Source organism: Camelus dromedarius, chromosome 30, assembly GCF_036321535.1.
Source record: "Camelus dromedarius isolate mCamDro1 chromosome 30, mCamDro1.pat, whole genome shotgun sequence".
NCBI classification, from domain to species: domain Eukaryota; kingdom Metazoa; phylum Chordata; class Mammalia; order Artiodactyla; family Camelidae; genus Camelus; species Camelus dromedarius.
The window spans coordinates 21,043,832-21,065,487 of NC_087465.1; the positions used below are offsets into that span (position 1 = coordinate 21,043,832).

The window sequence follows — 21,656 nt, forward strand, 5'->3', positions numbered from 1 at the left end:
TATGTAAAGAGTAAGGCAATCTCCATTGCTTAACTAAGCAAAGGTGTGCTGATCTGGCTTTAAACCCTGGATTCACAGCAGGCTTTCCAGAGACCATTATTCTTGAATGTTTCCCTAATAATGTGTGTTTTTTGATATCACTTTCTTCTCCTGAGCCAGCTGGCTTTCATCTTCTCCCAAAGTCAGTTCCACACTGATCACTCCAGCTCTCTAATCTGCTTCTTACCTATGAAGGCATGACTTTATGGTTCAGCTTAGGTCTTTTTATGCAACAGCAAGGGAAAAAAGAAACAAAAGAGCTGTTGATGTCTTTTGATTTGGAATGCCACTGCATCTGTGCTATGTGGAGTCACTTAGAGAAGTGTGCCTTTTAAATTTACTTGTCTCTGAATCATCTTTGAAAGTGTTTGTTTAAATACAAATCAAATATTTTATTCATTCACTTATCGTATATTTACTGTGGATCTCCTCTGTGATAGTTGCCGTGTTAGGTGACGGGTCCCACAGGGACACAAGCAGGCAGTGTCTGCCCTCTTGGACATTGTCCAGTGGGAGAAAAAACAGTAAAATTTTCAGTTTGTGACAGAGTAACAGAAGAGCGAGCTCTAGAGTCTGGTGTAAATGGTTTTCTCTTCACTTTTATTTTTTAGAGGGCTTTGAAAATAGCGTTCTTTATTTATCATAAAGAAATCTGGATCCAAATGAATCTCAAGGAAGCCCCAACCATTCAACCTTACAACAAATTTTATTACATTCGCTCCCATTTTTTTTCCCTTATGACGTTTTGGGAACTGTAGAAGATAAGGAGCATCCAGTCCAATCTCCCCATTAAAAACAGACAAACAATCACAAATACAGACAAGAAAGCTGAAGCCCATAGAGGCTTAAGTGAGTTTGGAAAGATCTCAGAATTTAGTAGCTGAGCTGGGAGTATTCCCAGGTCTGCTGACTCTGACTGCTATACCAATTCTTAATCACTAGTGTTCAACTTCAGCTGAGTCAAACTGAGTCAGGGAGAAATGAGTTCAGCTGTACTGGTCCAGACAGCTGGCAGTCTGTGTTACTCTTTCTCCTACAATGTAGCTCAAAGAGGGATGTGTCTTAGCAAGTGTATTATCTTGTCCTTTTTTTCTTGCTGTTTGTAGAAGACTGCATGTGATACCTCTTAACGTCTTTTGCTTCTTATATAAGGTGGATCATTCTTGCCAAATTTGGAGATAGGAAGAGGAGGGTAATTTAAATCAAACTATTGTTAAGGCTGCACCTCACCAATCCAGCACTTAATCCTATTGGGTGTTGATGAGCAATTAGTAATGCTTTTGGTGTAACCAGCATCCAATTCTTCCTTATCCTCCCATATCCTTTAAAGCATGTCCAATAAAGATTAATTGGGAGGAGACAGTTTAGGGCTGTATTTTCTATTAAGAAGCTTTTCTATTTACTTAACATATGATTCTATTGCCATGGTTTTTAGAGATCATATTTGTTGAGGCGAGGTACTAAAATATACCCTGCCAAAGGGACAAAGATGTGATGGATTTTTTAAAAAAGAGTTAATTTTGTCCTCTATTTTATGTTTCCTCAAGAAGATAGAATTCAAGTATAAAAAACATGCTTACTTCACCGGGTTTTGTAGTAATGATAACAGCAATAAAATAGTAATAATGGCAAATATGTCCAGCGTGCTGGCTGGCTGGCCGGCAGTGGTAAGTGCTTTGCGTTCAGTTTTCGTTCTCTTTTCACAACAGTGTAGGAGGAGGTAGCGTTACTGTCTTGAGGTTATAGACATGAAAAACTGAAGCTTCAAGGTTAAAAGGTTTGTGCAAGATCACACAGTTAGTAAAGAGAGTGTGAACCCAGGTCTTCCAATGCCGAAGCAGATTCACTAACCGTGATGCAGGACTGCCCTCCCAAGTTCAAGGTGGACCTCTTCACAATCACGTTCTTATTTAGAGAGGCCGACCTCCTGCATTAAACAGAGCCATTCTTCACCGTTATGAACTCCTAATTTCTTCTACTTCTTTTTTAACCAGTGTGTCTGTTATGATTTCCCAGTTATTTGATAAAAATCTGTAATGTGGGCTCTCTAACCTTTTCAAATGTTTGTTTTTATTCCTCATTTACCTACCAGTTGTGTTTCTGGCAGCAAACTGAGTGACACATTTCTAAAAAACTCCTCGGGGCCATGGACATGTTGAGTAATTCAGGGAGATGCTGTGGGTTGGGACAGCATGTGTACATTTTTTCTTTCTTGCTAACAATTTAAAATGTATTGATGTTTAGTTCTGCGTGGGGGTCCGCTCACTGGAAGCTACAGGTTACGCCAGTTTCACCTTCACTGGGGATCCGCTGATGATCACGGCTCTGAACATGTGGTGGATGGAGTGAGATATGCCGCTGAGGTGAGCCAGCAGACATGTACCCACGGTTTCGAGTTTTTCTATGTGGTGAGATTTCAGGGACACAGAGGACACTCCCTTGACCCCAAACAGATCCTATGCCAGTTAGGTATCTCAGTGGGTGAAATTGTTTTATTCTATCAGTATGAGAGTTTAACAAAATGAGAGCCACAAATTCAGCCCTTCTGAGCCTTAGAGCTTAGGGTGCCCATGTTAGAAATGAATAGGGGGAGGATATAGCTCAGTGGGAGAGTGCTTGCTAGCACGCACAAGGTCCTGGATTCAATCCCCAGGACCTCTATTTAAAATAAAATAAATAAGTAAACAAACAAACAAACAAACCTAAATTACCTCTCCCATACAAAAAAAAAAAAAACACTAAAAAAAAGAGAGAGAGAAATGAATAAACTGTAGACTTAGATTAAGTAATTCATTCAGGTAGGACGCATTTGAGATGGGTTGAAATCCAGGTTTGTCCGACACCAAATTACATATTCTTTCTATAATATCTGTTGTATTTCCTGAAAAGCCAGTGAAACGGAGAGAAAGAAATGTTTGTTTTAGTCCCAACTGTGTACATATTTAGTTCGGACACAAATACATACTAATCTCATGTAAAGTCCATATTATGGAGGTAATGGTAAATGGCAAAGCTCCTCTTAGGGAAAAAAAAAAAAAAGAAAGCCACAGACTCTCCTAAAGTCTACATTGCCTCTACAATCCCAGGGATTAATGTGGAGTCTCTGTTAGTTATTCGACAGAGTGCTCATTGACTTTTTTCTTTTTCACTGGGAAGTTATTCCTTTTCCTCATGATTATATTCATTGATAATATTCTACTTTTTCGGATCCTCTGGTTAAAGGACAAACCATAATATACTTCAAGTTTTAATACAATTAAATATTGCTAACACTCAGCTTTACCATGAGATGAGAGTGAAGTTTTGTCCGACTCAACCAAAGTGAACACAATGTGGCTTGTGGGTCGTCTAGGCGAGGCAGAGCAGTGTTGCCAGGCAAGTAGAGTTTTTCTTCATTTTCTCATAATTACTGAGCTGTGGAGTTGAGACTCTCTTTCACAGCCTTGCTGTTCAGAGAGATCCAGCAAACAGACTTCTTTCCAGTTTTATTTTTCCATTTACATGTATATCTGCTCCTTGAGGCTATCAACCAAAACACCCTTCTTGCTTACGAAATCCCTTCTGTTTGAGGCCAGGTGCTTAGGGTGTGGGCCCAGCTCTTTCCTCGGGGTGGAGGAATGAAATGTCCACCCAAAGTGCTCTTCGGTGATGGATGAAAGATGCCAAGAATGTAGGAGGTGAGACTCTTGACTCTGTATGGTGTCTCGGTTTATATCACCCGCTGAATAGCTTTCGTGTTTGCTTTCCAAAGTTTTGTGTTCTCAATTCGACATGTTCCAAATCTAAAAAGTTTTGTGGGGATTAAGAGCTGGCTTTGGACCATTGCCCTGTAATTTTCCTAAGCCACTCAGGAAAATTGGCCACACTGCTTTAGGCTTACACCTTCTGGCTTCACAAACTTGAAAGGACACTCTCAGGGAGATTGACTCTGAGTTGGCAAGTGGTTTCCTGAAAAGGGTCCTCATGTCCTGAAATTTGCTAGAGGCTCAGAGTCCTGACTTGCAGAGCAAGGGCCATCTTTGTAGGTTTTTCCTTCTTGAAGTGGATAAAGCTTGGACTGGAATTTCATATTGTCCTTTAAGGTGTATTTAAGGCTGTCTCTTATTTCATTTGTTCATGCGCGCATTCATTCATTCACTGACTCATTCATTCATTCTTTAAGACTTCACTGAAATCCCAGTGTGTCCCGTCTTGGCCCTGCTTACCCATGCTCATCCTGAAGAGGATGCTGGGAAGAGGAAGGGATGGGTCAGGAAAGTCTTCCTAGAGGAAAAGGGCTTCAACTCCAAACCTGAAAGAGGAGCAGGAGTGAGCCAGGCAAAGGGGAGAGACACCCGCACAGAATCAGGTGTGAGGATGGGGATGGGCAGGAGTGCCACATACTTGAAGAGCAGGATGGCCAGTGTGATCAGAGCATGGAGAACAAAGGGGAGGCTTGTTGGGGATAAAGTCGGAGAGGCTGGAGGGGCCTGGTCTTACTAAGGTAAGTCACGGTAAGGATTGTGGACTTTGTTCAAGTATAATGCGAAGCTACTGAATGGTCTTGAATCAGAAAGTGATCATGTTTGAGTTTGAAACATATCATTCAAGCTACAGTTTGAGAATAGACTGGGTTGAAGCAGGCATGATAAGGCTTTGGGGGAAGTTTCAGGTAGTAGATGGTGATGCAGTTGGAGGGCTGGCTGGCTGGATGTGCAGCTTCAGTGGGGTTTGTTGATTGACTGGGGTTGAGGGCGAGGGAGGGGAGGAGGCAGTGGTTTTGGCTTGAGATAGGAGTGTTATGGAGGAAGAGGAAGACTGCCTCAGACGTCAGGGTCGGTAGGTATTTGAGGTCAACAGTAAACAAATAAATAAATCGTGTGTGGTAGGTTCTAGGAACAATACCAAGTTCCTAGAACTAGTAGAGTGACCAGGTGATTAAGAAAGGCCTCTCTGAGCTGATATGTGAATTGAGACTGAATGACCAGAAGCCACTCGAGGACATCGAGAGAGATCTTTCTAGTAAGTGGGAACAGCAGGTACAAATGCTCTCAGGCAGAAATGAGGTTGCCCGGTTCAAGAAGAGACAGATGCTGGCTTCTAGGCTTGGAATGAATGGGAGACAAGTTATCAGCCATGTTTTAGAGAGGCTGGCAGGGACCACACCACGTCAGTCTTTGGGGGGCTTGGGGAGCAGTTGGGAGTTTAGCCTTCATGCAGCAGGACAAAGACAGTGGAAGATTTCCAGCGGGGGAACGGCATGTTCTGTTTTATACTTTAGAGAATATAACCGGCTGCTCCGTGGTGAAGAGGTAGGGCAAACGAAGAATCAGGGAGACAAACTAGGTGATGAAAGCAGTTCAGGTGAGCGATGGTGATGGGTACCATGGGGTTCTGGAGGTGGAGAGAGCTAGACAGACCTGTGATGTGCTTGGGAGGTAAAATCAGTGGGACTTGCCAGTGAGAAGGATGTGAAGATTGAAAGAAGGAAAAAGAGGAATCACTCCTAAGATTTGGGCTTGAGCAGCTGTGAGGATGGCTGTGCCATTTGCTGAGATGGTGAAGTCCAAGGAGGAGCAGATGGCAGAGAGGAACGGACTGTCTGCTTAGACATGTTAAGTTGGAGATGCATATAAGCTGTTCTAGGCTCACATTCAAGTGGGCCATTAGGTAGAAACCTGGAGTTTAAACGAGAGGTCAGGGCTGGAGATGGAGGTACTTGGGAATCCCTTGCCTTTGGTTTCATGTTCAAAAAGATCCCTTTGTGTGTTGGGGGGAGGGTATAGCTCAGTGGTAGAGTGCCTGCTTAGCATGGACGAAGTCCTGGGTTCAACCCCCAGTCCCTCCCCTTAAATAAATAAATACATAACCTAATGATCACCCGCAAATAAATAAAGAACCTAATTATCTCCCCCGACCCCCCCAAATAACTGAAAGATAAATTATTTCAATATTCTTTTTAAAAAGGGATCCCTTTGTACTTGACTATAGAAATGATCCTAAGGGATTACTTAGCATTTTCAGCTATTTTGTACCTAACTTCAGGACTATCATCAAGTTATTTGCTCTTAAAAAATAAAAAATGGGAAGAAAAAAATGAAAAAAAAAAACCATTTAAAGCTGTAACATATAAGAATTGAATTCGGGGCCTAATCTAATGATTCGTGACATTACAGAGAGAGATTAAAGTTAATCTAAATCATGAAAGACTTTATCCTAAGAGTTTAGCATCTACAAAAAGTAGGCTAATAGTCCACTGCATATTTGCAACTTTATCTGATGACAGCTCATGCCTGATAAGTGTGTTAAATATGTAGTTGGTAGTAAAATTACGATTTCAACATTAATGGCGACTTTCAGGGTACGAAACAAATTTTATGTGTCAATAGTGTGCAGTTTAAAAATACTAAAGTTGAATAATACTATTATTTAGAAATGGTTTTCTAGTAGGGGAGAATCTTATCATCTCCGTGTTTGCAGTGGCTTCTTGTCATTCAGCTCAAATCACTGTGACTCTCACTCTTAGGAATGTGAGTATGTTGTTTGTTTGAGTCTTAGTTCAAATACAAATGCTAATAAAAGTGCTATCAGTTCCTCTGAAGGTGATCGCTGCCACTGAAGCAAGATGTGTGGGAGAGAGAAGGGCTTGTTTACCAAGACAAAAGGTTTTTCTTGCTTTCGCTTCCCGTAATATTTCAAATACTTGTTTTCTAACCAGTGGAAGGATACGTAGATTTCATGTGTCTTTGGTTACTTACACCTTCATTTTCTAATCAGTTGTGGTCGTGAACTTCAAGAGGGCATTCACGTCTGTCTCTTTGGTCTCATCTCTTACTAAGCCAGCTGCTGTGTTGGCGTGGAGCCATTTCAAACAACTCTAAGGTACTTTCCTGCCCCTCCCTTTCGGTCTCATGTGAGCCAAATGCATTGTGTTTCATCATCCAGTGTTTTCACGTTTTATTCCCCACCCGCTGCCCCAACTATCTCATGTCCACATAGAACACAGCACCGCGAGAATCCACTTTTGTATTTTCTGTCTGGATATCCCACAGCCTTCCTTGCTTGTTCGTGGATGAGGCACTGTTTTGTAGTTTTATAATTCGCAGTTTATGATAAACTGATTATTTATCTAGAAATCCTCCCCTATTAGTTGCCTGAAGACATGAAGACATGAAATTATATTTAAAGGAAGGGATAAAAGCATTCGCTTGAATATACTGAATTCTCTCTGTAACAGTCAGCTAGAAGGGTGATCTGTGCATGAATCGTTTCATGAACAAGTGTTTCCTCCTGAGGTGGCACAGGGTTCATTTGAAGGAGATCCTATCTGAAATCCGTCCCTCATGTGGGACCCTTGGACAGCATGGCCGAGTCACGGTTTTGGCCACGTCATTTGGGTGCCCGCGTTGCCCTGTGGCTTCTATCTGCGAGTGTCCTTCCCGTAACCAGGAATGAAGACCAGACCCTCCAAGGGGGGTTTTCTGCCTTACTCTTACTCTACGACCCTTCACGCTTGTTTGTGAGTTGAGATTCTGCATTGTTTACAATGGTACGATTGTTTTGTTTTATTATTATTTTTTTCACAGAAATAGAGTCAGTTTACAATGTTGTGTTAATTTCTGGTGTACAGCATAGTTACTCAGTTGTACATATACATATATATATATGTATTCCTTTTCATATTCTTTTTCTTTATAGGCCATTACAAGGTATTGAATATAGTTCCCTGTGCTCTACAGCAGGACCTTGTTGTTTATCTATACATTGGTAGGACTTTAGGACACGTTTGGATTTTTGCAGACGGCCACACGCGTGGGGTCGAGTTGTGAAGTGGATGCAGCAGCCTGTTTCCTAGGGTTCCAGGTCCTCATCTCCTCGTCTCTCCCTTTTTTCCCTCTTCTCCTTGCCGGCAGCACCAGCTGCCTCTCATTTTCTTTCACAGACACCTCTGGCTGCAAGACCCGGAAGCCTCTTTTCCCTGTTAAAACTTGAAAAGGATCAGCAAAGGATCAGAACATTCTCCTAGAAGGTAGAAAATGGGTGAAGGTTACCCTTCAGGAGAATTTGCATTTTCAAGCCATAAAGAGTCTTAAACTACAGTAGTGAACACAGGACTGGGCAGTTTCAGGAAAAACTGGCACTGTCCTCAGCAGCAGGACTGTCCCTGGTACATCTGCTGTGCAGGGTTGACTTCTCTGCCTGCCTGTGAGCCTGAGCTCATGCGTCAGCCTCTGCCGCCAGCTGGGGGATGATTGAGGGCTGCATGTTTGAGGTCCCATCTGTGGACACGGAGAAGGAGCCCAACTCACTTGGGAGCAATGGCTGGGCGCTCCAGAGAGTTCTAGTGACGCAGAGCTCAACACAGTCCTCCGCAGACTAGCTAAGTGACTCACTCTTCACTGCGTGTGCTGTAGTTTCTAGACAAAAGCAAACAGGAAGATTCTGCTCAAGGTTCTTGTGAAGGATACATTTTACCTGTAAGTGCACAGCGCCAGAACATCTATATAAATATTTCATTTGCCTTTATGTTTTTAAGGATTTTTTAAAAAAATTAACATTTAAGTTATTTGTGTTCCTCTGCAATCAGCTCCACATCGTTCACTGGAATTCAGACAAATACCCCAGCTTTGTTGAGGCAGCTCACGAGCCGGATGGATTAGCTGTCTTGGGAGTATTTTTACAGGTGAGAAGCCATGGATCTCATTGAATAACTAGTCAACCAGGTTGGATCAAGAGTTTCAGCGATGGAGTAGACATTCTACCATTTTTAAATAGTACACTAGTTCTAGGTTTAATGTTTTCTTTTGACATAAATATTAAAATATTATATATTAATTTATAATTCATCTGATGGTCCAATACTCCCCCAGGGGCATTGTCTTATGGTTCCTTTTATTGTCCATTGATTGCTTTTATGAGAATAGCAAATGCGGCAGCAACAGCAAGAGAAGCAGGAGTAACAGCTGAGATCTTGAGAAGCAACTCTGTTTAATAGACTCTTCCTGATTGCTCAATGTTTGGAGATACAGGACAGGGTAAGGTTCAAGTTCCCAACGCTTGAAGCACTAGTTTGACCACAGTGGTTTGTTGTCCCAAAGGCACCGAGCATTTTTTAAAGACTTTGTTATATTTCCCTTTGTCAGATATTCACATGTGGTCAGACAGGAATCACTATTGTAACATCTGAGGGTGGGTGGGGCCGCTCAGCTCCCACTGCGACCACATTCTTTAGGGCGTGCGCTTCCCTTATGCCACCGACTGTGCGTGTGATGTAACTTGCTGCACTGGGACTGGGGGAGGCTTGGGGCAGAGTGGGGACTGGCCTGCGTGGCCGCAGTCCTTCCCTTTGGTCACCAGTCTGGTGGTAGCAGTGGGATCCAAGTGGGGCAAGAGATTATACTTTAGTCCTGAAGGACTTAAAACCTTCAGGTAGATTCAGGACACCCCTAATCATGGAAAAAAAAACACATATATATATATATATTTTTTTTTTTTTCTAAAGGATTCTCCTCATGATGATATAGCACCTTGATTCAAGACCTCTTTAGGCTGAAACTAGGTGATGTTTTCTGTTAATGTTTTGATGTCACAATGGTCGGTGTGGATCTAGGGTCTGAAAGTCACGTCTGGTTTAACAGTGCAGGTGTCAGGGTAAGAGTTTCCTCAGCAAGGCTTCTCCCAAGTTAACCTGCATCCTAACTGTTCATAAAGCAGAAGAAGTATGAAGTGGTTTCTGCTAGTTTTGGAATCAAAGTTGTAGTTCAGCCAGGGAGCCCTGTAACATTATCCTGTTTAGATTTTTCTGGCGTGATAAGGCTGGCAGGTGAAAGGCAGCCTCGGTGTAGAACAATCACTGCTTGTTCTGCGCTGGCTTAGGTTTTTCAATGAAAGAATTTAAAAACAGTGACTAAATGAAGTGATTCAGACTTGATCTTCTCCAGTAACCATGTCTTCTGAAATTTCCTGTTTTCAGGTTGGTGAACATAATTCTCAGCTTCAAAAGATTACTGACATTTTGGAGTTGATTAAAGAAAAGGTAAAATTAATTTCTCTTTATTAGTAACTAATATATTCCTTGATTTCTCCTGAATTCTCTTCTCTGCTTTTAAAAAACTTAGACATAGCATATGCTGCCTGCTTTGAAGCAGGGTTGGAACATACTTGACCAACAGAGCAGAAGTAATTTATTACCATTGATCTCTTGAAAATTATGAAGGGGTCTTAACTGATCTAAAATCACTAATAAATTTATGCAGAGTTAGTTTCTTTTGTTGACGTTTTGCAGAATAAGCGTTTAGTTGCAACACTTATAAAAAACCACTTACATGTAATAAATCTTGTGCTTCTCAACTCAATCGAGGTGACACACTACCTCATCTAAAATTTTTAGATTAAAGCAGATACTTTTTTTTTAAGATATGAAAAGCAGATACTAAATAATTCCATGCATTAAGGAATTCTATGAAACAATATTAACATGGTGTATGTTTTTCTGAGGTCTGTGTAAAGCTTCCCTGTTGTAATTGGTGGGAGTTCTCTTTTCTTCCTCAGGGTAAACAAACTCGATTCACGAATTTTGACCCGTTATCTCTGCTTCCTCCATCCTGGGATTACTGGACGTATCCTGGTTCCCTTACAGTCCCGCCTCTTCTAGAGAGCGTCACGTGGATCGTTTTAAAACAGCCTATAAGTATCAGCTCTCAACAGGTACGTCGTTTCTTCCACGTCGATCCTGATTCACTAGGGGAAACTTGGCCGAATCTTGTTTGTTTTTTAAAACCCTGCCCTTTTAATTTCTGCTGTGTTGTAAAGCCTGTGTTTTCCTTTCATTAATCAGATGGGGGGTTGGACCAGATGAGATTTATGTCTCTTTTTCATTTCACCTTCTATGATTAGATGATTTCTTTCCCATCTCTTAGAAATGTAATGCGCATACATCACTGATGCGAGTGAAACCACTTTTAGGGCTGCACACGTTTGCTTCTGTTTTCTTTGGTTTGTTCTGAGATATTAACAGGCTGGGGTACAAATGGGGAGATCAGGAGCAAGGCTCCTCTCAGAAGGTGAAATTCTCCTTTGTGACCTCCATCCCTGGACCTGCTTCTACGGATTTTACGTCAGAAAGTGAGCAGTGAGAGCGGTAGCGGGCTTAGACACGCGTGTGCCTGCTAAGTTTAAGAAGCCGGTCTGATCTCTGGGCTTTATTGACAAACCTTTTGTGAGGCTGCTTGAAGAAGGGCTTTAGGCATCTGCTAAGAGGCTGTGGGTGGCCACCTGTGCTCTTCTTGGGACGAAGTTTCCTTACTCGTTTTTCTGATAAATGCTCACAGAGCCCCCGCAGTCGGCCGGCCAAGCAGTCTGCAGGCTCAGGATGTCTTTGATGCCCAGAAGCTCTGGTCAGAGCTCTGCACCCACCATGTGATTAGCCAGTCTGCCAGGTGGATGCTGTATGCTCTGGGGTGCCGTGGGCTCTGGGATGCTGTGGGCTTTGGGGTGCCGTGGGCTCTGGGGTGCTGTGCGCTCTGGGGTGCTGTGCTCCCTGGGATATTGTGCCTAATAGGGTTTGGTTTTGGTTTTGTTTTCCTTTTCGAATTATGTGCTATGAAATCTGAACAAGCACAGAGCCTAGTAATTTTTGCACCTAATAAAGTACTTCTGTTCTGGGCTGGCCCATCTGTCTCGCTGTTTATATCTTCCCCCCATCGAAGACTAGAGCTGGTTCACCTTTGTCAAGGTCGTGTCAGGTAGCACTTCCCCCCGGGGTGCTGAACACAGCCAACTTCTGTCCACCTTGTCTTTAGGGTGAAAGACAAGTGATAATCTGGGACCTACTTACTAAAATATTTTATAAAAGTCTGGGTGGAAATCCAGAACTTGACTGACCCGGAAATTCCTGTGAATTTTTTCCATCATCAGTAAGGTGAGTTGCACCAGGAGAAAATGACCTGTCACGGGTCCAGGGGCTTTATCAATGGGGTTCATTTTTCTCCCCTTTATGTGCTAAACTGTGTACTTTTACATTCCTCTGTTAGATTTGAACAGGTTAATAGTAAGAGCTAATAAATTATAACATCTAGGTAGTAATAATGAGGGGATCATGTTTTTCCTCATATTTCAAGTCTATCTTCATTCCTTAAAGCCACTTGGAAAATAACTTTTTTTTTTTTCCAATCCGCCTGTAATTTAGAAGAAACTATATCAAAATACATAATTTAGTTCCATAAAATGCATAAATTACCTAGTAAAAAATAACTCCCTGCAATTTTTGGAATTATGACTGCCTAGCTGTAGATTCATTATTGCATCTTATTTGAAGCTCAATTAATTAATGTTATTAATGTGGTTTTTATACAGTAGAGTATATAAAATAATAGTTGTATTTTAGAGCGTTAATGTGACTGGTAATTCACTTTGAAACATTCATTTAAATCTACTGTAGATTTCAGGAATTTTTATTTTAAACCAGATTGAATGGTTATCTGAGTAATAATCCAGATTATTATGATATGATGTTATGGTGATTTTTAAGAGTTAAAGAAGGAAGCAAAAGGTATTTTAGAAGTTCAATCGCATTCTAACCATGAGGAAAACATCAGACAATGCCCAGTTGAGGGACAGTCTACAAAATACCTGATCAGTAGTTCTCAGAACGGTCAAGGTCACCAAAAACAGGGTAAGCCTGAGAAACTCATAATCAGGAAATTCTTGAGGAGATATCAAAACTAAATATGATGCTGTTTCCTGGTGGGATCCTGGAACAGAGAAAGATACTAGGTAAAACAAAGAAAATCTGAAAAAAGGGTGAGCTTCTGTTAATGATAACACATTAATATTGTTTTGTTAATTATGAAAAATGTACCATACTAACGCAAGATGTTAATAATAGGAGAAACAGTGTGGGGTATATGAGAACTAATTATACTATCTTGGCAATAATTCTGCAAATCTAAAACTGTCCTAAAATAAAAAAAATATGTATTTAAAAAGTCCAAAACATGAGAGGGTGGATAAGATTATTTTTATTTTTTTTTAAATTGAAGTATAATCGATTTACAATGTTGTGTTCATTTCTGGTGTACAGCATAGTGATTCAGTTAGACATAAATATATATTCGTTTTCATATTATTTTTTTCATTATAGGCTATTACAAGATATCGAATATAGTTCCCTGTGCTATTTGATTGCTTAGTTCTTTTATATAAAGTAAAATGAAAATGTCTTCTGTGTATACCACTGACAAGTGTTACTTTCTAAATGATAAATTTTAACCCCAATTTTGGCAGCTCTTTATTTTTGAAGTCATTGGGAAACATTGCTTTATTGATTTCCAATGCCCCTATATGTCATTAGCTGTGAAGATGAAATCCTCTTTTTAGTAAGTTGGTGCCAATTTTTTTCTACATTTTTTTCTGCTGCTATTTCTTGCCAAGTCACTGTTTGACCTAAAGGGAAAATCAGATGGTTTCCATTTTCTTTCTCTTGAGTCAAGTCCATTTTTCTCCCCAGAGTCATTTACTGAAATGCCTGGTTTAACTGCCAGGCCAGTAAACAGATACACTGGGTTTTGATACTTCCAGTAATAGGTCTGTCACTTTCTGGAAGGCTGACTTTTCTTGCCAGGTCTCTCTGGTTTATCCCAGATTATCTAAATTGGCTTACTCATCTACAGAAATTCAGTGGGCAGAATATTTGGCTTTAATTCTGTGCTCTTTTTTTGTTTTTCTAAAAAAAATTCTCCTTTTGGTTTATTGCAATATTTGCATACAATAAAAGTCATGACGTGTAGTGTGTGGTGAACGATTTTGGTTACTGTATGTTACCATGCGATATCTGTTACAGTCAAGACATAGACTACAGCCCCCTTTCTTTCAGATGCTCTGGGACCGCCCTTCACAAAACTGGCTTAGAGTGGGACCTGTGTGTGGAAGGATTAGGAGATAATCTACAAGGATTAGTTGCAACTGGGTGGTCAGGAGGCTTAGGAGCCACTCTCACAAGTTTGTTTTAGGACCTTAATAGGATCAGGATTAGAAATGTTATATATTTTAGAGAGATGTTTACACCTGAAATGATACGATATTTGGACTTTGCTTCAAAATAATGCAGTTTGGGCAGGATGGGAGGGGGAGAGAGAGGATAGGTGAGAATGTGGATGAAACAAAATTGGCCATGTGCTTGTGGCTGCTGAAGCTGGGTGATGGTTATTTACACTGCTCTGTCTACCTTTGTGTAGGTCTGAAAGTTTCCATAATAAAAAGTCAATAAGAAGAAATTAGGGGGAAATGGCAAAAAAAAAAAAAAAAAAAAAAAAAAAAAAAGAAAGAAAGAAAAGAAAGAGAAAAGAGAAAAATTGTTAGAGATGCAGTATTCTGTGATTAAGTGCATGGCTTATTTGCCAGATGGCTTTTTTTTCTTCCTTTCTTTTTTATTGAAGTATAGTCAGTTTACAATGTTGTGTTAATTTCTAGTGTACAGCATAGTTATTCAGTTGTACATATATATATTCCTTTTCATATTCTTTTTCATTATAGGCTATTACAAGATATTGAATGTAGGCCCCTATGCTATACAGTAGGACCTTGTTGTTTATCTGTTTTATATACAGTAGTGTGTATCTGCTAATCTCTAACTCCTAGTTTTTCCCTTCCCACCCTCCCCTTCCCCCCTGGTAACCATAAGTTTGTTTTCTGTGTCTGTGAGTCTGTTCGAGATGGCTCATTGATGGAAACTTCCCAGCGACCCCTCAAGTTCATCTTTAAATGGGGATAGTAGTGCATTGTTGAAAGGCTTGTTTGGGGGGTTACATGAGATATGGGATGTAACACACTTAGCATAGTACCTGGCTCACCGTGTTCCATAAGTGAGAGCTCATTTTTATTATTTCTCAACTAATCAAAGCTGTTAGAAAGGGTATTTCTGCTTACTGGGGTTACTACAGTAGAAATTTAAACTTTCAGTATTAGAGCCAAAGAAAACAGCACAACAGGTCATACCTACCCCAGCCTTCACACCGAGCTGGGGAGATTCTACCCAGGAGCTGGGGAGGTGCTGGGTCACCCTTAGGGGCAGAGGGACAGATTTACTCCCTGAATGAGGCCCAGGGGCTGGTATGAGACTGGCATGGGCTCGTTGAGCATGTGCACTTTGAGGCTGGCGCAGTGGCGGAGGACAACTCCACAGCCAAGAGAAGCCAGTTTAAGCGGGGCCTGGCAGGTGATGGGTCCACCTAGCAAGGCTGAGTGATCAAGAGGGAGGTATGGAGCCAAAAGGGGAAGGGGTTTGCTGAGACATCAGGACAGTTCAGACTCTTACCAAAATGGGCAGGCTGGTCAGGGAAAGATCCTGAACACGCTCCAGTGCTAGACCAGTGAGGCTAAGGTGATGCAGAGGGAGGGCGCCATGATCAGCTTACAGAGGAGTCCAAGGGGTGAGGGGCTTCAGAAACCCAAGATCTTTAGAGGAGTCAGCAGTTTGCCTGGGAGGCTAGCTGTGCTTGGGGAGACTGGTGAGTCAGTGCCCTAATTTGGGACTCAGGGTTTCTGCACAACCACCAGGAGCGGCCACTCCAGACAGACCTGGATTACCATGATCTGCAGAAGGCTGGGTGTCTTCCCTGTGGCTCCGGAGGTTAGAATTTATCAGCCTCTTCTACTCAACTTTGTCAGAGATTTACTTAAAGTGCCGTCTGGCTTTAGCCATCATGATCCAGTCTAATGAGACACGAGTCATGCAAGTTGTGAATATTTGTCCTTATCCTTCCCGTTTCTATACTCTTATGAGACACCTCAAAATATCACATGGCTGCTTGTATATCATGCCTGAACTTATCTCCAAAGAGCGTGGTTGTAAACCATTGCCTGTTTATCGTGAAGGACCTCCATCACCTCTGCCCCCCACCCTGGCTAGTACTGGAAGAGAAATATTAGGCTTCGGTTAAATGATGATGATGGAAACGTAATGGATGTGTCCTAGTCTGAATTTCCTTGACTCTTCGATGAGGTGACTAGGAAAGCTTAGGGGATGGAGGCTCTCATTCTCCACAATTTAATCATTTATGCTCACTCAAAACAGCAAAGCAAACGCCAAAAACTTCCTTGATTGGCAGTATGTTTTTGGCTAACGTTTTTGAGACAGTAGAATTATTCTGGTAATTTGCCCCCGTCTTCATTTTACTACTATAGACCTGTGGCAAATCTTAAAAAAAAAATATATTAAATCGTTAAGAAATCACTAAATAATTTATAAAACATGCTTATAATAAAACACTTATTAGCAATTAAAAATAGTGACAGATTTATATGCGTTGATGTGCGAAGGATATATATTAAGTGAAAAAATTAGGTTTCAAAAGAGTACATATTGTTGAGCTTAATTTGCAATAACATGTGTCAAATGGGTGCAGGGGCACATGTGCATGTGTGTTTATACATAGAGAAGCATCTGGAAAGATACACTCCCTAATGCTAACAGTGGTTATGTTTTGTGATGTGATTACTAGTTAATTTCTATTTTCTTGATACTTCGTGTATTACATGAAATTTGTAAGATAAGTAAGTAGTATTTTGTGTGTGTGATCATGAAAGGAGGCCCTTGTGATGATAAGTAAACCTGTGTCACTTAAATTGTGTTTAAATATTATCAGTTGTTGAAGGGGCCTAGGCTTTTTCCATAGTTAGTCATTTACAAGGCACAAATATAGTGAAGAAAAATCATTGTTTAAGGAAAACAATGCACAAAAGATGAAAATTATACAGGATGAATACCACATGGTTCCTGTGAAAATTTGGGTCATGTTATATTGGGGTGCTTGTAAGTGTTCAGTGTAATTCCAAGAGCTGGAGGACAGCTATTGAGGTAATCAAATCCTTATCACTTCATAGATGAGGAAACTGGAGACTAGAGACAATAAAAGATCTTCCCAAGGTCACACAGATGGCCGGATGCAGCACCAGGACTGGGCCTCAGCTTGGGAAGCCCTGTGCACTGTCCCATTCTGCCTTTGTAGTGACATTCTCTGATTTCCAGATATGTGCTCTCTATTTATTTTTTAGATTTTGTTTTTTATTGACGTGTAGTTGACTTACAGTATTAGTTTCAGGTGTACAGTAAAGCAATTCAGGTACACATATACATACAAACATTTTTTTTCAGATTCCTTTCCTTTATATGTTAATACAAGAAATTGAATATAGTTCCTTGTGCTATGCGGTAGGTCCTTGTTGTTTATCCATTTTATATATAGTGATGTGTACCTGTTAATCCTAAAGTCCTAATTTATCCCCCCCCCCTTCTCCTTTGCTAACCACAGTTTGTTTTCTATGACCATAAGTCTTTTTGGTTTGTAAATAAGATATGTGTCACCTTTTTTTAGATTCCACATATAAGCATATGATGTTTGTCTTTCTCTGTCTGACTTGCTTCACTTAATATGATAATCTCTTGGTCTATCCATGTTGCTGCAAATGGCATTTTGTCATTCTTTTTTATGGCTGAGTAATATTCCATTGTACATATACACCACATCTTCTTTTTTCAGTCTAGCTATATGCTCTTTAAGCCACATTCTGAATGTTGTTTCCTCTTACTACTTTGATCTTCAAATGAAGAATGCTTATATACTTAATTTTTGAACCCACAGGTGTTTGTATAGTGGTAAGAATTTAGCAGAAGAGTTGCTTTATGATGTATGATCTATAACTTAGAACATCTTTATTGAAATATTTTTAGTTCATGGTAGAAGAAAGGTTATAGGTTTCTTTCTTTTTGTTTTTTTGAAATCATTCTTTTTTTTTCTTCCAGTTTTATTGAGATATAATTGACATACAGCACTGTATACTTTTTTTTTTTTTTTTTTGGTGGGGGAGGTAATTAGGTTTTATTTATTTATTTTTAATGGAGGTGTTGGGGATTGAACCCAGGACCTCATGCTTGCTAGGCACGTGCTCTGCCCCGGAGCTACATCCCCACCCCCTCACCCCCAGGAACGGGGGAGTGAGGCCCATCACAGGCTTCTTAACTTTCTGTGCAGTGCAGTTCATTAACATCAGTGTAACCATCTATGCTAAAGCCAGCTTTTCTTTCTTCCTCAACAGCTGGCCACATTCCGAACCCTCATGTGCACAGGGGAGGGCGAAGCGGCAGCTTTTCTGTTGAGCAATCACCGTCCACCGCAGCCTCTGAAGGGCCGAACAGTGAGAGCCTCTTTCCACTGAAAGTTGTCCCCGGCAGCCCACCCCAAACATGTCTGCGGAGAGAAAACAAAACAAACACAAACATCCCTACCAGCAGGTCTTTCCTAGGATGCTCATTTCCGGGGGCCGTTGCGCTATCAGCTTCAGCACACGAAGATCCGATCTTTTATATCAAACTAACTGAAGTCATCTGTGTCGGATTTGCACTCTGGCATCCGAGCGGTAAACGTCGTTTGATGCGTCTTAAAACCCATGAAATATATCTGCTTCAAGCTGCGTGACAACGGGGCGCCCGCTGCAAACCCCAGGGTGTATTAAACGTGTTCCCTCGCCCTGGAAACTGATCGGTCACGACTCTCAGCCATGTTTGGTGAAAAACTTAAACTCATTCCCAGGGCGATACGATTGTGATATGTTTTTCCAAACAAGTGACTCAGCTTAATATCTTGACGTCATTCCAAACCATAGAAAGTAGGTATTTTCTTTTAAGATGAATTTTCATGTGGGTTGTGTTGCTGATTCTCGTGGCATGACACCTTTAATGAAAGGAACAAAATGAGAGCTTATAGGGGGGTGGAATGTAGTGAATTAAAGCATCCACCCCACAGCTCAAGATAACTCAATACAATCCTGGTGAGGGATTCCCCAGGATATAAATGGCTATTTAAACTTTAATGACTTATGCTGTCTAGCATTTACTCAATAATGTTAATGATAAACTGGCAGATAATTGATCAGACACAACGGCTGCCGATTTGTGGCATTAACATGGTCTGAAACTAGCAGATTGCAGGGTACCAGTGCAGGCAGAGCTCCCCAAGGGCATGAGGGACAGGTTGCCTAATTTTGCCCTGTGTTTTGGCAGCAGAGCAGGGAGCAGTCCTGTGAAGGTCATTGTTCTGTCAGTCGGTGGGGGAAAATGACTTGAATCGCATACATTATAATCAGTCCACAAATCCTTCAGCCCGTTTCCATGGCAACACCATCTCCCCTTTTACACAAGCCCCTCCATCTCTCAAGTAATCCTGTAAGTTGGCTCTTCACTTTGACCTATCATCTCTTGTATATTTCTGTTTGCTTTTGGTGAAGGAGGGAGGGGGAACCCCTTTTGCTCTTTCTGGTACAGAAAAGAGTGAGACTAAGCATTAACTTAATAACCACATTTAAGACTTGAAACACATGCTACAATTCTATCACCTTCTGAGAGTTTAGCTGAGTCTCCTTAGCTTCGATGATTTGTTTCAGATACCTCTCTTCCTTGGGTTGTAGATTTTAATAATTGAAAGTATTCTTTGGTAGTTTTCTTGACAAAATAACCAATTATCTGTCCATTGTGGAATAATGATGTACGTGGCTGCATAAGATGAGGTTTGCTTCTGTTTCCCCTTCACAGTGTCTAGTTGGAGGTCTTGCAGGAGACTGACATGTAGTGAATATTTAATTGTTTGAATATTTAAAAAAAACTTTATTTTGGATCTTTGGTAATTATCTTGCTGCTTGCAATCAAATGTGCTGTATAAGTTCATGTAACAAGTAAAATGCAAGTTATCTCTTGAAAAAAAATTTTTTTTTAAGGGATACTTGTTAAATTTACCTGGGTAAGCAACCAGAAGTTCTAACGGTTTTAAAAATACCAGTGTTGAATGGGAAGGTATTTCTTTAGTTCAGAAAGACATGTTGTGAAATATCCTTGTCAGAGAAAGAAGTCTGTTTCCTCAGAGAGAGTGAGTTGCTATGTCTGGAGGGGTGTACAGGATGGGGATTCTAATGACCCTGTAGGAAGGTTACCACTTTGTAATTTACGGTTTCTGCTGCAGTATTCCTCTGGTCCTCCGCTGCACATAGGACTTTAGCCATCTAGAGAAGTCCACACAGCACTGATTTCCTTGAAGACTGTCTACTAAGTTACCTCTTAGAGGCAAAAGGTCTAAGTGTTACCTAAAGGTGTTATCTTTTGAAAAGGTTGAAGTGTTGTAATTGCCAGTGTAGATATCTTTCCTTTCCCACGTGTATTGGATGTATATCTGTTAAGCATTCTGTATTTATAACTTAAACTGGATTCAACCCCAATAAAGACAGTGAGACAAACTTTGAACTTGTGTATGTGAGCCACAGAATGAGATTACACTGTTTACACTCTTTATTTAGAAAATAAATTCCAGGCTCTTGACTAACTACCACAAGTTGTTTTTATTTCAAATTTACTGAAGAATATTAAATCCTTTATGTTGAGGTTTCTTATACCCCTTGAAATGTAAACCCCCCTCAGAGGATAATTTTTTTAAGTCATTTACTGTTTAGTAGAACTTTTTTACATGACGAGTTTCCATGGGAATCAAGTCTGACGGAAGAATGTCAACACGCTACAAAAGAGTCAGTGGTCTGCATGTTGGGATCTCCCAGATGGACTCGAACTCCTTCACAGTTTTGCCTACACGCCTCCTTCCTGCCTATATCATAACACCTTGCACCACGATTGATGTATGCCAAATACTTACTGTCGGGGAATAAAATGCACTCTTTCTTGAGTTGAATTAATTGGAGATTTCTCTGATGTGGCTATGAACTCACTTTCCTGGAGAGGAATAATAACCAACAGAGATGCCCCCAGCTCCTGTCATGGGCTGAGAGACGTCTTCCTGCCTGACACGTCCTCATCACGTCCTTGTTTTACCGCTGCCACCAGAATAAGTCATCCGGTGGGAGAAAGTGGGTACATTAAATGTTGCTGTTTCAAATGAATGGGTTTGCATTACAAGCACCTCTGTGTGGAGAGGTGGCTGGCTTGTCTTAGCTCTTCTGCTCAGAGGGTGAGAGTTGCAGAACTCTGCGTTTGTGTCTCAATGAGAATGGATGAACCAGAGCTCAGCCCCACGTTCCTTACGGAAGGTATGACCTAGAAAGAAATGTTACACAAAGGATCTGTATATTAACAGGGACTTCTGGAAATAACTACCCTTAGAAAGGTCATTCTAGATCTGTGGACTGCTGGTCCTGGAGGATTTTGGAGGTACAGGGAACCTCTCTGAGGGCCCCAGACACAAACACATAATTAAATGTTACTGGCATTGGAAAAACTATGGTGCATGTAAAATAAACAACATGTTTCTTCTGTATAGCACAGGGAACTATATTCAATATCTTTTAGCAACCTATAAGTCGTGTATATGCATGACTGGGACATTGTGCTGTACACCAGAAATTGACACATTGTAACTGATTATACTTCAATTAAAAAAATTAAAACACCCCACAGTATCAGTCAGATTCCATTAGGAAAATAGAAACTACCCAGTATTTAAAACAGAGGGTATTAAATGCTTACAATTGATTATACAGGCAATGGAAGATGTTGAAAAACCAAACAGGACAGTGAGACAACCAAGAGATTAGCAAGAGCAGGACGCTCTCGCTCCCTTAGAAAGAGGAAATGTTCCTGGAGCTCA

At 40.9% G+C, this 21,656-nt stretch overlaps 1 protein-coding gene across 2 annotated transcripts in view; it reads left to right on the plus strand.

The window, feature by feature from the left end:
* The window catches only part of CA13 (carbonic anhydrase 13), a 29,000-nt gene extending 8,256 nt beyond the window's left edge, over positions 1 to 20,744 (plus strand). Inside the window, exons 3-7 of one of the 2 annotated variants that reach the window (XM_064480918.1) lie at positions 2,284 to 2,402; positions 8,606 to 8,701; positions 9,992 to 10,054; positions 10,570 to 10,725; positions 11,820 to 11,931. In XM_064480918.1, the coding sequence (XP_064336988.1) occupies positions 2,284 to 2,402; positions 8,606 to 8,701; positions 9,992 to 10,054; positions 10,570 to 10,725; positions 11,820 to 11,900 (515 nt within the window). In that variant the 3' untranslated portion in view covers positions 11,901 to 11,931. Of the gene's footprint in view, positions 1 to 2,283; positions 2,403 to 8,605; positions 8,702 to 9,991; positions 10,055 to 10,569; positions 10,726 to 11,819; positions 11,932 to 18,111 lie in introns of those variants that run through there. The other variant, XM_010979366.3, reaches the window with a different exon arrangement.
* The last annotated feature ends 912 nt before the right edge of the window (positions 20,745 to 21,656 follow it).